The sequence below is a fragment of the Microchirus variegatus genome, assembly GCF_963457635.1.
Source record: "Microchirus variegatus genome assembly, chromosome: 3".
Taxonomy (NCBI): Eukaryota; Metazoa; Chordata; class Actinopteri; order Pleuronectiformes; family Soleidae; genus Microchirus; species Microchirus variegatus.
Genome location: NC_139804.1, coordinates 26,959,206 through 26,974,111, shown reverse-complemented (window position 1 = coordinate 26,974,111; position 14,906 = coordinate 26,959,206). Strand labels below are relative to the sequence as shown.

The 14,906-nt window shown below is 38.9% G+C and overlaps 1 protein-coding gene across 1 annotated transcript in view; it reads left to right on the top strand.

The window, feature by feature from the left end:
* Positions 1-14,906, top strand: part of arap1 (ArfGAP with RhoGAP domain, ankyrin repeat and PH domain 1) — a 47,446-nt gene that overhangs the window by 16,855 nt on the left and 15,685 nt on the right. Inside the window, exons 6-19 of the mRNA XM_083886926.1 lie at positions 607-717; positions 1,571-1,640; positions 1,832-1,952; positions 2,062-2,246; positions 2,422-2,528; positions 4,654-4,853; positions 5,053-5,138; positions 5,482-5,664; positions 12,251-12,425; positions 13,157-13,291; positions 13,511-13,646; positions 13,858-13,960; positions 14,506-14,698; positions 14,857-14,902. Of these exons, the coding sequence (XP_083743052.1) occupies positions 607-717; positions 1,571-1,640; positions 1,832-1,952; positions 2,062-2,246; positions 2,422-2,528; positions 4,654-4,853; positions 5,053-5,138; positions 5,482-5,664; positions 12,251-12,425; positions 13,157-13,291; positions 13,511-13,646; positions 13,858-13,960; positions 14,506-14,698; positions 14,857-14,902 (1,851 nt within the window). The remainder of the gene's footprint in view (positions 1-606; positions 718-1,570; positions 1,641-1,831; positions 1,953-2,061; positions 2,247-2,421; positions 2,529-4,653; positions 4,854-5,052; positions 5,139-5,481; positions 5,665-12,250; positions 12,426-13,156; positions 13,292-13,510; positions 13,647-13,857; positions 13,961-14,505; positions 14,699-14,856; positions 14,903-14,906) is intronic.

Here is a 14,906-nt window from a genome sequence, read left to right as displayed (position 1 = left end):
TAAAGTTAACCTGAAAAATGTACAATCACAAATCTCACTTTGAATATGTATGCCCTGTGCGCAGTACATTTGTCCAAGTGTGATTGCCGTTTTAAGGACGTTTAGAAAGATGTGGCTATTTCTGGCTTTTAGCTTTAAAAAAAGATATGAATCATATGACCAAGTTTTTTTTGACTGAACCCTTTTGCAATGTTTTCTTAGTTTCCTGGTTCTTAAATTAATTAAAGATCCAGTCTGTAAGAATTAGTGATGTCAGATTGTAACAGACGGAGGACTTACCCCGCTCACCTTTCCAACATGCATCTTGGAACCAGGTTGGGCCTTCACATACCAGACAGGAAGTCTTTCTTCTTTTTTTAATTTTTTTATGTTAAGCTTCCCCTTTAAACGTGAACACACACTCTGGCTGGTTTGTCCACTCTGGCTGCTGCAGAAACATGAAAGCTCAAGAAGCCCCCTTACCAGATGTTACACACTGGATCTTTAATGGATTGTAGCATATTATTGGGCCTGATTATACAAGCCTTGATTTGGTTTTTAAAAAAATATTTATACTGTTCAATAAGTGTGTGTCTTAGCAAGTGTGCTTATTTTCCCTACATCCAGCTTCGCTACATCTAGCTTGCAGGGAAAACTGGCTTCAGCCACTAAAGAAAACAGCTCGCAGCTTGCTGCTGTCATCAAGATGGGTTGGCTGGACAAGAATCCACCTCAGGGGTATGCATGAAGACAAATACACTTACTGATGACTGAATATACACACACACACACACACACACACACACACACACACACACACACACACACACACACACACACACACACACACACACACAAAGAAACAATAATAAAAGCTGTGCCAACACACTACCCAGTATACTGATGCAGCTACTCCAGTTCTAGTCAAGCCAGTTTATTATTAGAGCACATTTAAAAACTAGAAAAGCACTCAAAGGGCGCAGACCTCTGCCAAGGCAGCTCAGTGCTTACAAGATAGAGACAAGAATAGTGATAGCGTCTATGGATCATGTCCAAAATGTAATCACTTATTCCTTGTCCCATTGCGGACATTTCCTGAAATTTTATCCAAATCTCTCTGTGCCTTTTCGAGTTATGTTGTTGACAGACAAACAGACAGACAAACAAACAAACAAACAGACAGACAGACAAACAAACTTCGACGGAAACATATACTTCCTTGGCGGAGGTCAATGACAAATGCTTAACAAAGGACTTCACAAGAAAAGTAGTTTATTAATATTAATTAAAGAGTGACGATTGTACCCTCGCACCCACTGTTCTGTTGTGCAATTGCTGACACAAGGAGCGCAGGAATGTAATTTTTCAATTGTGAAATGTACCACTGAGGCTGTTGTTGAAGGGGCTGTGGAAAATCCTTTAATCTCAGCTGTATGCAAGATCCATTTTAGATGACGCGTGTACTGAGGGTTGCGGGTTTTCAAGCATGTTTATACCCTCAACAGTGTAGTTTATTTTTTATATATATATACTAATGAGTAAATCTTTAAATTATTTTTGATTGTGTGCCTGTGTTTCTCCTCATACAAAGGGCCCTTTATTACCAGAGACGATGGGTAAAACTGGATGTGGATTATCTGAGATACTTTGACACTGATAAGGTAACAGCAAGCACATCATCTCGCATTGGTCATATCCTAGATATACCAATAAATTGAGATGCATGCATTTAAAATAGAAGCACACAACAAAGTTAACAATGCTGTCCACTTCAAATAGGTATAACACAATCTGCTGAGTGTGGATATGCTTTCTGTCACAAAGTAGGTGCTTTGTTTGTGGTGTGTTGTAGGACGTATATTCCAAAGGGATCATCTCAACAGCCTTCATTACTAATGTGGCAAGTGTGGGAGAGCACAGATTTGAAGTTGCCACAAACAACCGCACATTTATCTTCAGGGCTGAAAATGAAGGTCTGTTTTTCTCTTTCTCTGTCTTTCTCTGTAATATTTGCTTGTACTTATATATTCATATAAGTTTCTGTGTGCATATTTTCATTCGTATGACTACACATCTGTGCAGCTGAGAGAAACGACTGGGTGACTGTAGTGCAGGACTGCACCAGCGGGCGCTATCAGCGCAGCAACATTGGCCCTGGGACACCTTTGGCCCCAGACCATCAGGGCTATCTGGAACTCAAAGGGTTGCGCTCCAAACTTTATACGATTGTCGCCTCAGATAAGGTCTTCCTCTACAAAAACATAGATGTAAGAAAGCTGCAGAAATGAACATTACACGACTTTTTTCTGGTTTTCTGTAGTGTAGAAACAATTCTTGTGTTTTTAATGAAAAAAAGTTTTACACTTGTGAGCAAAACATTTATGTTATAATAGAAGAAAAAACAAGATCTAATTGTATGCCCCTTTCTTTTTCTTCTTTCAGGACTACCGTATTGGCGTTGGTGTCACGTCCATTGACATGAATGTTGCAAATATTAAAGACTCGGAGCGTCGTAACTTTGATCTCATCACGCCATACCGCGTTTTCAGGTACTTTATGTACACAAATGCAACACAAATACACATGTGTACAATATGTAATAGACAGAAACACTTGATCAGGGTGGGATGGGCTCATACTGACTGATTTCTTTTTTCAATCTTATCCCAGCAATGGGTTTATATGAACTGAAAAGGTTTCAAAGATAACAGTGCAAGAAGCATTGAACTACCCTCAAACCCCCAATGCATAACCTTAGATGGAGGCCACCAATAATTTGTTGTGTCATACTATCATTGTAGACCACACCCTGAAAGTTTCATGTAAATGAAACAAAAGCTGCGTCCTTATACTCAAAGCTGAATCCTCCAAGTGTGGGTTTGTCGTCCAGATGTTGTCAAAATGTGTCCCAGCACTGCGACATGGGCTGTCCCAAGTGTCCCATGATTCAGTAATGCACCTTTCAGCTGTTTTGCCAACCACCATAACAACCTGAAGAAGTCCCTCTATATCTATCCATCTATCCAAAAGAATCCTAAAATAATAATTAAAATGAAGATATGATTAGATATGATTTTGCAGCTTTATCTTTACCAATGTGTGCTCTGTGCAATTTTAATATTGACAGGGATTTACGAGAATCTACATGAATTAGCTTAACCACAGCTATTTTATCTGATCAAACCTGTTTTTGGCTGACTACATCATGTCAAATAATTATCGTCTGTAAATAATTAATATTTATAGAGTTTATAATTATAGAGTTGACTGCATTGGTGGAAAAGCTGACCTGCTGGCGTCTGTGTTGATGCATTTCCATTTCCTCCAATATTACATAAAATATTTAACAGAACTAGAACTGACTGAAAAGAATCACAAACTAAAAATACTGCTTCATTTTGTATCAGATATGTGTAAATATATCTGATGTTTAGGATATTTTGCATGATTAGGGGTTAAACCAGCAGTCAGCCTTCATTGAGCAGGAAAAACTGTAAGTCAGGACTTCAAACTGTGGAGGGCAGCATTCAATTTCTGTGTGCACAGCCTTCTGGAATCTATTAGGAGAGGAAGAAGAAGGGGGATTGGTGAGTTGCGTGGAGTAGACCGTCTGCCTCAAGTGTGCAGTGGCCCTGACAGCTGCACACTTGGAGGCGGCAGCCCTGATTACTGGGACACAGCTAATGTTTGTTACTGAATGTGTACTTCCTGTTGGTAGTGGGCGACACAATAACTGGATTCACAGGTCCAAATGGCCCTAAAAAGAATAGAGACAGGGTGGATGCTTGCTGCATGCTATTTTTTTGACCACTACCATGGTTGCTGCGGTAGCGCCGTATCGCTTAAAGTTAGGTTACGCTGTGTGGCTAGTGGGAACACAAAATGTGAAAACCTAACAATTCAGTGAGATGATGATGAAAAAAAGGAATAATCAGGCTGGATACAATAGGCCCTTTGCACCAGTCAGTGCTTGGGCTTTAATTATAGCCTACGACTGACTCAGCCAGCTTCTCAGTCAGTGACTGAATTGGTCTTGATGCTTGTTTTATTATGGGAAATCGGATCATGTTGTTTTACTAAGAATTCCCACCATCTATCGGTCCTTGGCCGTGTGTGTGTGTGTGTGTGTGTGTGTGGTCGTCTGGCTGACTGTGCACAGCTTGCAGCACAAGGGATCAGCTTGACAGGATGGGGAAATGTGAAAAGGCTTGTGTATTTGTATAGAGCGTGTGTATGTCTGTGTATGTCTTGAGTTGGCTCAAATTCTGTTTTCTCTCACCATGTGCAGTATTTGTGCATTTGGTGTGAATATGTGTGTGTGAGTATTTTGTGATTTTATTTATTTGGTACATGTTTTTTTCTTTAGACAGTGTGTGTGCATGTGTATTTTAAGGACAAAGAGAAGCAACATGTGGTTATGTGGGTGAGAAGAGGAAGGATGAAGACTTGAGTCTGGATCAAGCCACACATCTATCTGGGCGTACATTATATGTTCACATTTTCCAGTCTTTGACTTATTTTTATTTAGCGTAAGAGGAGCAGACTCGGGGAGGAGACTCATAAACACAAGGATACAGACATTCACGAGGCTGACACAGACTGTCACTTGGTAGCTGGCTGTTATCCCATCATGTCAGCTTTAATGTTAGGCCGTGCGTTTGTCTTTTTCAACAGCTTCATAGCAGAGTCGGAGCAGCATAGAGAGCAGTGGGTGGAAGCCATGCGGAAAGCCATAGATGAGGCATTGTCCAGTCGTGAGGTGGCAGAACGGATCTGGGCGGAGCCAAGCAACGGTTTCTGTGCTGACTGTCAGGCACCCAAGCCAGAGTGGGCAGCCATCAACTTGTGCGTGGTGGTCTGCAAACAATGCGCAGGTTTGTGTGTGTCTGTTTTGATGTGGTCTGGATTTTGTGTTTGTGTGTGTCTATGTACTTTTCACTGTGAAAATATAACACTAGGCACCCAAGACAAATAAAATTTAGCCCAGTATAAAAACACTAATGAAAGATACAATTTTACAGTGGTCGTGATGTAATGAGTGAGTGGTGTGTGCTTGTGTTGTATGTTTTTCAGGAGAGCACAGAGGACTGGGACCTAGTGTCTCGAAGGTTCGTAGTCTAAAGATGGACAGGAAAGTCTGGACAGAGGAACTAATACAGGTACACCCAAATATACAGAAAATCTTCCTGAAGTTTTGTTGTTTTTAAGGCAAAAGAAAATATTAAATATTTCAGTTAGTCTTCTACTGTAGTTATAGGTGACTGGACTTGCCTGAGTTCAGTTGAAGTTGTTTTGACCAAGACATTGAGCTTCAAATAAAAGGCCTTCATTGTTAGTACAGCATTACCACTTTATTAGGTACACTTGTATAATGTATAATTAATGTACACAGGTAAAAGTATAGAATATGAATGTGTGTATCAATAAGACACATCTACTGTATGACCATACATAACTCCTGCCCTTCATAATGTGGAAATGTATACCTTACCTGTGATGCAGGTGTTCCTGGTGCTAGGCAACGAGCGCGTAAACAGTTTCTGGGCAGCACACGTCCCACCCAGCGAGGCTCTGACACCTTCTAGCTGTAGTGATAAAAGAAGACTCTTCATCACCGACAAATACCGCCAAGGAAAATACAGAAAGTACCATCAGCTGTATGGAAACCAGAGAGGGCTTGACAATGTAAGTCGAGAGCAGTTATAATTATTTGCTGGAATATTTGTTTTACCTCCTGTGATTTAAACTTTGGTTCAGCAATGACTAAACCAACCTCTCAACCTATATTCAATTCATTCTTTTATATACATTCTGAAGCACATTGCTGCTCAATGTAGTAATGTCAGTTCCAGTTTCAGTACAGGGTGAATATCTTAGACCACTACTCGGTACAGTATACAGTATAATTTTTTAATTCAGATGTTTGCAGTTTTAAAATTACATTAAATTGTGAAGTATTTTAGTGTGACCTGGCCTTATACAATATCCTGACTCTATTAAATCTGGAGTGAAACCTGAACTAATGTTACTGGTAAAACCTTTGTTTTCCCAGTCTATCAGTTGCAGCAATCACTGGAATTCATTGTCATAAATAAATAAATTACTGTTGTACATTGTAATGTACAGACATGATCAGTCTTTGTGTCCACATCAGTGAATGGCTAAAGTTGAGGTTTTTTTTTGGTGATGTGGTTATGCTTCACTGTGTGGAGTAAATGTCTCATTAGCTGCTTAGCCCACTTACCCCAAACAATGTTGACTGTTCACAGACACAGAGTGTGAGTTAGTCACATTCAGCACCTGACTCTGTGTGTGTTCTATTTTTCCTCCCCTTAGCTTTTCAGCTTTGTGTGTGTTTGTGTGAGAAAGAGAATTCTCTTTATCTCCTTTTGTACACCCCTCACATACCCACAGGTGGTTGTTTTTGTTAAATATTGCTCAGCTGCAGGTTTCTTTCCTCTCCATTCAGTCCTCCTTCGCGATAGTCATCTCTCTTTACTATTTTCCACATATAACTCCTTTAGGGTATCTGTAGGAAATGTCTTATTGAGCTTCTCTTTTCTTTTTGGTGACACTTTCCCCAAAGTTAAGACAGATTCTTTCTTCCATACCTACTTTTTTCTTCATTTCTACTGTATTTATCCGGGTGTGTCATAATAAGTATTAGACTGCGGCAGTCTATCCGTTTATGCAGTTTTAGGCAGTGATGGTCACCCACACTGTAGTATGTATATTATTTAATCTTTGGGCTACATCCAGGTGTGTTGGCCTAGTCCTTTTTATCCCCACTTCTGTTTTTTTCGTCTCTTCTTTGTTTTTCCCTTTTTTTCCCAAATTGTGACATCATTACACACTGCTTCAGCTGGAATGTGTTGTAACTCCGCCTCTCCTCCTTCTCCTGCTCCTGTCTTCCTTGTTGTTTAGCTGGGACTGCCGAGGAAAGTTGCTCTCTCCAGTCTTGACTATTTTCTTATCTGTAAGTGCTAGTTTTTTTTCTTAACTTTCTGTCAGACGAAGGCATCTTTTTTTTTTATTTGTGACTCGTTTGTGACAACTGGCATTAAACTGAGTGCGGCTGAACAAAGCTGAAAGTTTGCAGGTAAAGTTATGTGTGTGAGCAGAGCTTTTGGAACAGGTAGTGGATATTATGTGTGCATCTGCGTGTTATTATTGATTAGCTCTGAAAGGAATCTGAGTGAGAATGTGCGTTTTCAAAGTGGTAGGTTAGTGCAAGCACAGGAATGTGTCAGTGGACTTTGGAGCTCTGACAATGTCTGTGATCACAGTGGAGTTGATCAAACCTGTATTTTAATGTTTGTGGGTTTTGCTTTGTTTTGCAACTGAAGGAACTGTCCAAGTTTGTGAGAGTGCATTAGAGTGTGTACACTATGTTATTCAGTGGACTAGGCTGATACATTCATATGCATATTAACATATGAGTAGGCATGTCTTGCATTTTTGTCTGTCTCTGCCTGTACTCAATCTCTCCCTGTGTGTGTGTGTGTGTGTGTGTGTGTGTGTGTGTGTGTGTGTGTGTGTGTGTGTGTGTGTGTGTGTGTGTGTGTGTGTGTGTGTGTGTGTGTGTGTGTGTGTGTGTGTGTGTGTGTGTGTGTGTGTGTGTGTGTGTGTGTGTGTGTGTGTGTGTGTGTGTGTGTGTGTGTGTGTGTGTGTGTGTGTGTGTGTGTGTGTGTGTGTGTGTGTGTGTGTGTGTGTGTGTGTGTGTGTGTGTGTGTGTGTGTGTGTGTGTGTGTGTGTGTGTGTGTGTGTGTGTCCACCCATGTGTTTTCTGTGCATTCAGAGTAGATGCAGACATAAGCTCACTTCTGTTAGTGGAAATTGTTGTATTTCTTCTTTTGTTTTCTTTTCTCTTTTTGACTTTGGCTTTCATCTTTCCTGAACCATTATAAATATGTATGCATGCTTCATTCTGTCATTCAACAAATATTTATGCAAGAATACAGTGAATATAATGGAGAAGATGGAATCAGTGTGTAGTGTATTTTTAGAGCCCTGAGTTGTTTTTTTTCCTTGGTATTATACAAGTACTACTGACATCAGATTCCTGATGATGAGTTTTTGTTGTAGTTGTTGTTCGGTGGTTTTACTTAATTTGTTTGTGAAAGAGTTAAGTAACCAAGGCACAGGGTGGAGAGCAAAAAAATATCCTTGATGGAGAAATGTTCATAGTGACGCTGTGTTAATTTAACACCCAGCTACAGTGAGTTATCACACATAACTCACAGTATGCATTTATAAAAACAAATCTATTTGTTTCAGCAGTTATTATCTGGCATTATTTTACATAATGTGTTTTTATTAATGAGCTTAAAAATAGCAGTTGATAGGTAATATGTTGCCACTTAGCTAACAACTAATATATGTCTGTGTTGACCACTTGCCAGTGACATTCAGCCTGTTATGGTGTTTATTAAAGAAAAACCAAATGACTGAGGCAGTAGTAAAAACTTTATGGGCTTGTTTTGTATGCCCTTATGGTTTGGAAAGTGGCTAATACATAGAAGATTTTCCATTTCCCCATTGTTACTCAGCGATTTGTCTGATCTTTTTTCCAGCTGAGTCCTAATTTCCTCATTCACACTGTAGGATTTAATGTCATAAATCCCCTTCATGTATGTCAACTGGAAGATCAGCTGGAGATTGGACTTGTTTTATTGCTTATTTCACAATGCTTTAGCCATTTGACTTTCTGTTTTTTTTTTCCCTCCATGTCATATTCATTCTTCTCTTTCCCCTCCTTCATCTGTCTGGATTTTTTATCCCCACCTTCTTCTCAATCTCCTCTCTGCAAACCAAGCCTGGTGAGGTAATGCAGGAAAATAATGTGGGCTAACTGCTCCATCTGGATTTGATATGAACTTATGAACACATGTAAATGTAGGTGTAGCTTTGGCTGGAAGTGGATGTCAGATTCGAGTGCACGTCTTCCTGTCTGTGCCACATCTGCATGTGGTGTATCATTTTGTAGCCAAGTACAATCAGTCTGTGATTAGTGTACTTGACTGAAATGCTTTCATCTTCCCATCACAATATTTGTCTTTCTCCTGATTCTCTCATCTCTTTTCTTTCCTCTAAATCTGCCCTTTGTAACTGCTGAGGCCAGATGGAGGCCTGTGATTTTTAGACACACCCAGATACAATCTCTCCGTCTCTCCCCTCTCTCCATCTCTCAGGGGAAATTGGCTAAGACTCTTGAATTCCCTTCTCTTTTTCTCTCTCTTTGAGTTATTACATTACTCCCTGTTTCATAGGCAGCAGATGTTGGAGGGCGTGAGGTCTTCAGACACTCAAACAAACCATTTCCTCAGTGTGCTTTCTTCTGATTGGTTCACTTGGTCAGAGGGAACATGGTTGGTCATTGATAAATTACAGTACATTAACCTACATATAACATTGCTTTTACATGTATGTCCAAGTGTACAATGCTCTGTTTGTTAGTGTCTTGGGAATGTGTCCTCACATCATCCATAGCTACTTGATATCTACATTTCATAGTCTTTCTTTTAATTTCTTTTTTTCTTATTATTGGCCCAAAGCACTGATCTGTTAAAATCTCAATAAACTTTTATTGACTTTAGAGTTAAAAATAGAAGAAAAAAAAACTACAGGACAACAGATCAATAATGAAGGTAACTCATAATAAATCATGTCCTTGGTAGAGAAAGAGAATGTATGGTGCCGGTGTGAAGTGTAGATGAAAACAACAACAACACAGCACATGGTTTCACATGGATCTAGCTTGCTATGCTGGCATTGTGCCCCGAGTGTACTTACCCTAGTGTTCTTTATTCTGTCAGGGTGTTTCTTTTCACAAATCTTTTGATCTCTCTTACCTTGCGTTGTTACCATTTTTCTTTTGCGTAGTTGGACTCGTTTCCTTCTCCTGACCCTGAATACATGTGTTTCTCATTTACTGTTTCTGTCAGCCCTCTGAAATTTCTGCTGCTTTCTGTTCACTGTACAACAGAACAGTCAGTCTGTCAGTCAAAACAAAACAATGAAAGCTGGCCTATTAAGATAAGATTGTGTTTTTCAGTTGCTTTTGTAAAAATGTCCAATATCTCATTCAAATGATGTGCCTCTTTGTAGCAGCAACCATGGCCATGTTCATTTCTCATTTGGTAATAATAAGGATAATTTAGACTAATGTAACAAAAGTATAAAACAAAACATTAGTATCACTGATTAAGACAATGTTGTTGAAAATAGAGAATTAATTTTATTGACCTCTTTTAAGTCCACATTCGGTAAATATAGTAAACAAGATTAGGCTTCTTTATTGCGCAAGTAAAAATCACAAATCTCTCTTGTTTTAGCTTGCTATAAACCTTCGATATTGTATTCTAGGATGTCCATGACCAGACCATGGGGTCCAGAGCCTTGAGCCGCTCTGGAACTCCCTCCCACTTGACATTTGTAACATTGACTCTCCAATTACATCTGGAATCGCATCTATTTTTAAACTGGCATATTCACTTAATTCAATTTGTTTTATTGATCCTTTTGGAGTAAAACATCTGTATCCACTGATTTTACACACTTTTAACTTGTCATTATATTAATAATCAGTGCCTAACATTCCAGTTCATTTCATTATTATGTTCTTAATTGTTGGTGCCTTCTGTGAAATACTACATAATGTTAAGTTAAATGTTGATCACCAGGTCCTATGTGAAATCTCTGTACCACCTAAATATGATGAGATGATTGAGGACGACTGTTTGTGTGCATGTGTTACTTCCAGGTCTGATGGTATGTAAGACACAGAAATACACCTTGTCTCAGTGTGTGTGTAGGGTGTCTTGCGCAATTTAAATCTTTGTTAATTGTTTTGTTTGTATTTGTGTATACAGCGGCTCAGTAGTACTTAAATAGAGGAGGGGCCCTGTCTGTATGTGTGACAGAGTGCTGTGGAATTTCTCAATCACATCCAAATGAGCTTATTGGTTTTAAGAGAAGACAGCCTTGTGTGTGCATGAGTCTGACTTCTTCAGCTGTAAAAACATAGCATTCTTCTCTTTTCATACTTTGACGCATTTCCTGTTTAGCTTCCCCTCCTTCCTTTTTGCTTTAAATTTATATTCCAAGTCCAGTACTTTATTGCTTAAATATGAAGCTAGCGAGTCCAAAGGCAGCTCTCTACTTTTACGTATGTTTTAAGTACTAAATTTAGTTGTGACACCGGCTGTTTCCCTTCGGAACAAAACAATGACAGAGAATCACATGACATGATTATAGCCTGGTCAGCAGCTGCAGGGCCGTGGTGTGAATGTCATCAGTTTATCAGTTTCGTATCATTGTTACATATTTTTTTCCCCCTTTCTTTCCTTCTCTGTCTCACTGTAATTGGATTCCTCCCTTGCTCAGTCCCCTCTCTCTTCTCTCTCTCCAGTCTTTTTTCTCTCCTGTTTTCTTTCAGCGTCTCTTCTCTGTTGTGCTACAAAAATATTGCAAGTAACTTTAAAATCTATGTCTTGATTTAAAAGTCAAACATACTGAATATCTCATGGTATTGTGTGGTTCATCCATTTCAAATGATAGTAGGTATTACAGAGATGGCATACAACACACATATTTGCTCCTCTCACAATTTATACTGAAATCTGGGTCATCAATTGTCATCTTTTAAAAGTGGGTTGCAACATAGAAAATTCGGGAAACATTGGTTTGCTCTGCTTTTTTTTGCCCATGATCTTATATTTATGATGGGAGAGTTGTGCTGCTATATTAAGTCTTCTTCACCATATCCCAAAGATTGTCAGTGCAGTTAAGGTTTGGACTCGGTGGTGACCAATCCATGTGTGAAAATGATGACTCGTGCTGCCTGAGCTAGTCTTTCACAATTTGAGTCTGATGAATCTTGGCACTGTCATCTTGGAATAGGCCCAACTAGTCATTCAGTACATTTAGGAAGTCACTTGACCTCAAATGACATACGATCAGATCAGATTAGATCATAGCACCAGGCAGTGTATAATCCTGAAACGCGGTTTTCCACTGTAAGCACACAATTTTATTTTTATTTTTTAATTTTTTCACTAATGTATAGTATCCAATGTATGTTCAAAGCCATCATTTTGTATACTATTTATGCTAACGGGCAACACCTTGTTATGTTCATCTGTTATTTTTGTATAGGTTCATCTACTACCTATTCATGTGTTTTTTAATATTTTGTTTACCTTTATTTATGATACCTATTCATGTGTTTTTTAATATTTTGTTTGCCTCTTCCTTTTGTTCATCTCCCTAGGCTCTGTGTATCAATGTTCAGTGCAGCGATTTGTTAGAGACAATAAATCTGATCTTCTGTGGGGCAGATGTCAATTGTTCAACTGGAAAGACTGACTGTCCTTCCCCTTTCTCCCTGGCCATTGCACAATCACAACCCTTACAGGCTGAGTTAATTAGAAACAATCTCAACACAGGTACAGTATATATGTATATATGTATATATATATGTTTTTTTTTTTGTTGTTTTTTTTTAAACTTAAACGTACATAAGTATTGAACAAGAGAGTCATGACATAGGTGATTTGTGAGAAACTATTTGGATTGTTGTCTGATGTGCCAGTGTTATCTGCACTAACAGTCTAAAAAATGTTAGTAGATGGGAATTATATGCAGAATAAAATGGATGTGAAATAGTGTTAAAACTGTTGTGTGTAACATTTAAATCTGAACAAATGTCCGTTCTGTGCAAACCGTTCGAACGAGTTTGCACAATGCTGATTAAGCCTATCAGCCCCACACAACTTTCTGTGTTTCTCAGTATGGTTAAAGCTCATGTTACCTGGCGACTTCCCTTTCCTACGCTAGTAAAGTAAGACTTCTGCAAACTGGTTGTAATATAATTGTGGGGGAAAAAAAATAAACTAAAAGTTTCAGAAGTAAATTCCATTTGTCACTTTGAGGAGAAAAATGCTTTTTGCCTCCTTCTGCCCCCATGCTACTGGTGTATACACATATGCTCCCTCTAATGCATTAGACAACCCATTTTCAAAAGAAAGATGCAGCGTACAAGTCCAATACAAACAAGTCCAAACAGAAGCAGAATCATTAACAATCACATGCATCTTAGAGTAGAAAATTGTATATGCTAGTTTTAATTAGATATTTTATCATTTTCTGCTTTTGTGTTTGTTTGTTTTTTGTTTAGATCTGCCAAAGTCAGACGTGGTTAGAGTCATGGAGCCGAAACATTATTCACCACCACCTAGTGTGTCTCACAATGGCTTCTTGTTCAAAATTGCATCCATGTCTCGGGCCGTAACAGAGCGCAGAGCAAAAGAGGGTATACACCACACACACACACACACACACACACACACACACACACACACACACACACACACACACACACACACACACACACACACGCTAGAGCAATATACTCGTGTTTAAACAGAAATTTTCACAATTGAACACAAAGCAATGTAGTGCTTAAATGCAAAAGTGTGTGCAAATGCCACTGTTCTGATTCTCATTATGTGTTGTTGAATTGTTCATCCAGAGTTCAGTCGCCGTTGGTGTACGCTGAATGATGGCACCTTCAGTTATTATGAGAGCGACAAGAACTCAAACCCTAATGGGACTTTGAAGACCTCAGAGATCGTCTGTTTGGCTGTCGGCGCGCACGAAAAACATGGGTAAACGTTCATCCAGTGTGCTGCTAGTCTCTCTGTATAAATTCTATGTTCTAACATTAACAATACATATGTAAATAAATACATAGCTAACACTTATTAATATTTATATATAGTGAAGTATGACCAAATGTAGATGTATACAAAATATCTCCCTCTCAGTTTCCTTCCTGTTTTTAATACCGCCCTCATCCTAACTCTCTTTTTTCTAAAGGTATGACGATAGCTTTGAACTCTACACCGAGTCAGAGCGTCTCTATCTGTTTGGCTCTGATAATCCAGATAGCCACAAAGAATGGGTGAAATCTATTGCCAAGGTAAGTACCAAACATATCCTTAATTGTGGAACCACATACATTCTCGATCTCCCGCCTCAGCTGGAACCTTACATTTCAGATGACGGTAATAGTTTTATGTTGAAGTTGAAGAACTGTGTTAAGTGGCAGGTTTGCATTTACCACAATATAAAACTTGGAAATACTCTTAGAAATGCCTGCGCCAGCTAATGCTTATTTCATCTCAAAATGCAGATTATTCTTCATTCTGAAAAAGATGCTGCAAAGTGTGTTTAATTGTAAGTGTTATATAAATCAAATGTGTCAGTTATGCAATGACAGGTCCTGCAGTACCTTAGATTATTATTGCACTCTGGTGAGGACTGACTGAATTAACGTTTGCGCGCATTTCATCACAAAAATCATCCGGGCTTCTTGGGTACTCACTGGGAACTATGGTTTCTTGACTTGACCATGCCATGGATTTCAGTGATGTACTTAAGTAGCTGAATTATTACTAAAGAGTAGAGAAAGAACAATTTACGCTGAATCACTCATTATTATCTTATTTTTCCCCTTATCTTCAGAGCTTTATCCCAGCCAATGCAGAACCATTACTGAGTATGGCTTTTGAGCGGATTGGGAGGCTGAAATATAAAGACGGCTTAAATCTACAAACCTCTAAAGTTGGTTGGTTTGCTCTGGTGGGCTCCACACTTCATGCCCTTCTAGAGGGTGACCAGCGGGAGGAGATCCACCTCCGAAAACTTAATGAACTCTGTGAGTGACAAATGTAAACTCCTTCTGCAATCATAGTGTACACATATATATACAAATATATATACAAATATATACACATACCATTTATCAAATGTTATGTGTGAATGCTATTATAGTTTTAAAAATGATCATAATGACAATGTATTTGTATGTAACAGCCACCCAACAAGACAATGAAGTGCTGGTTCTGGTAGAGAAAGGCAGGTGA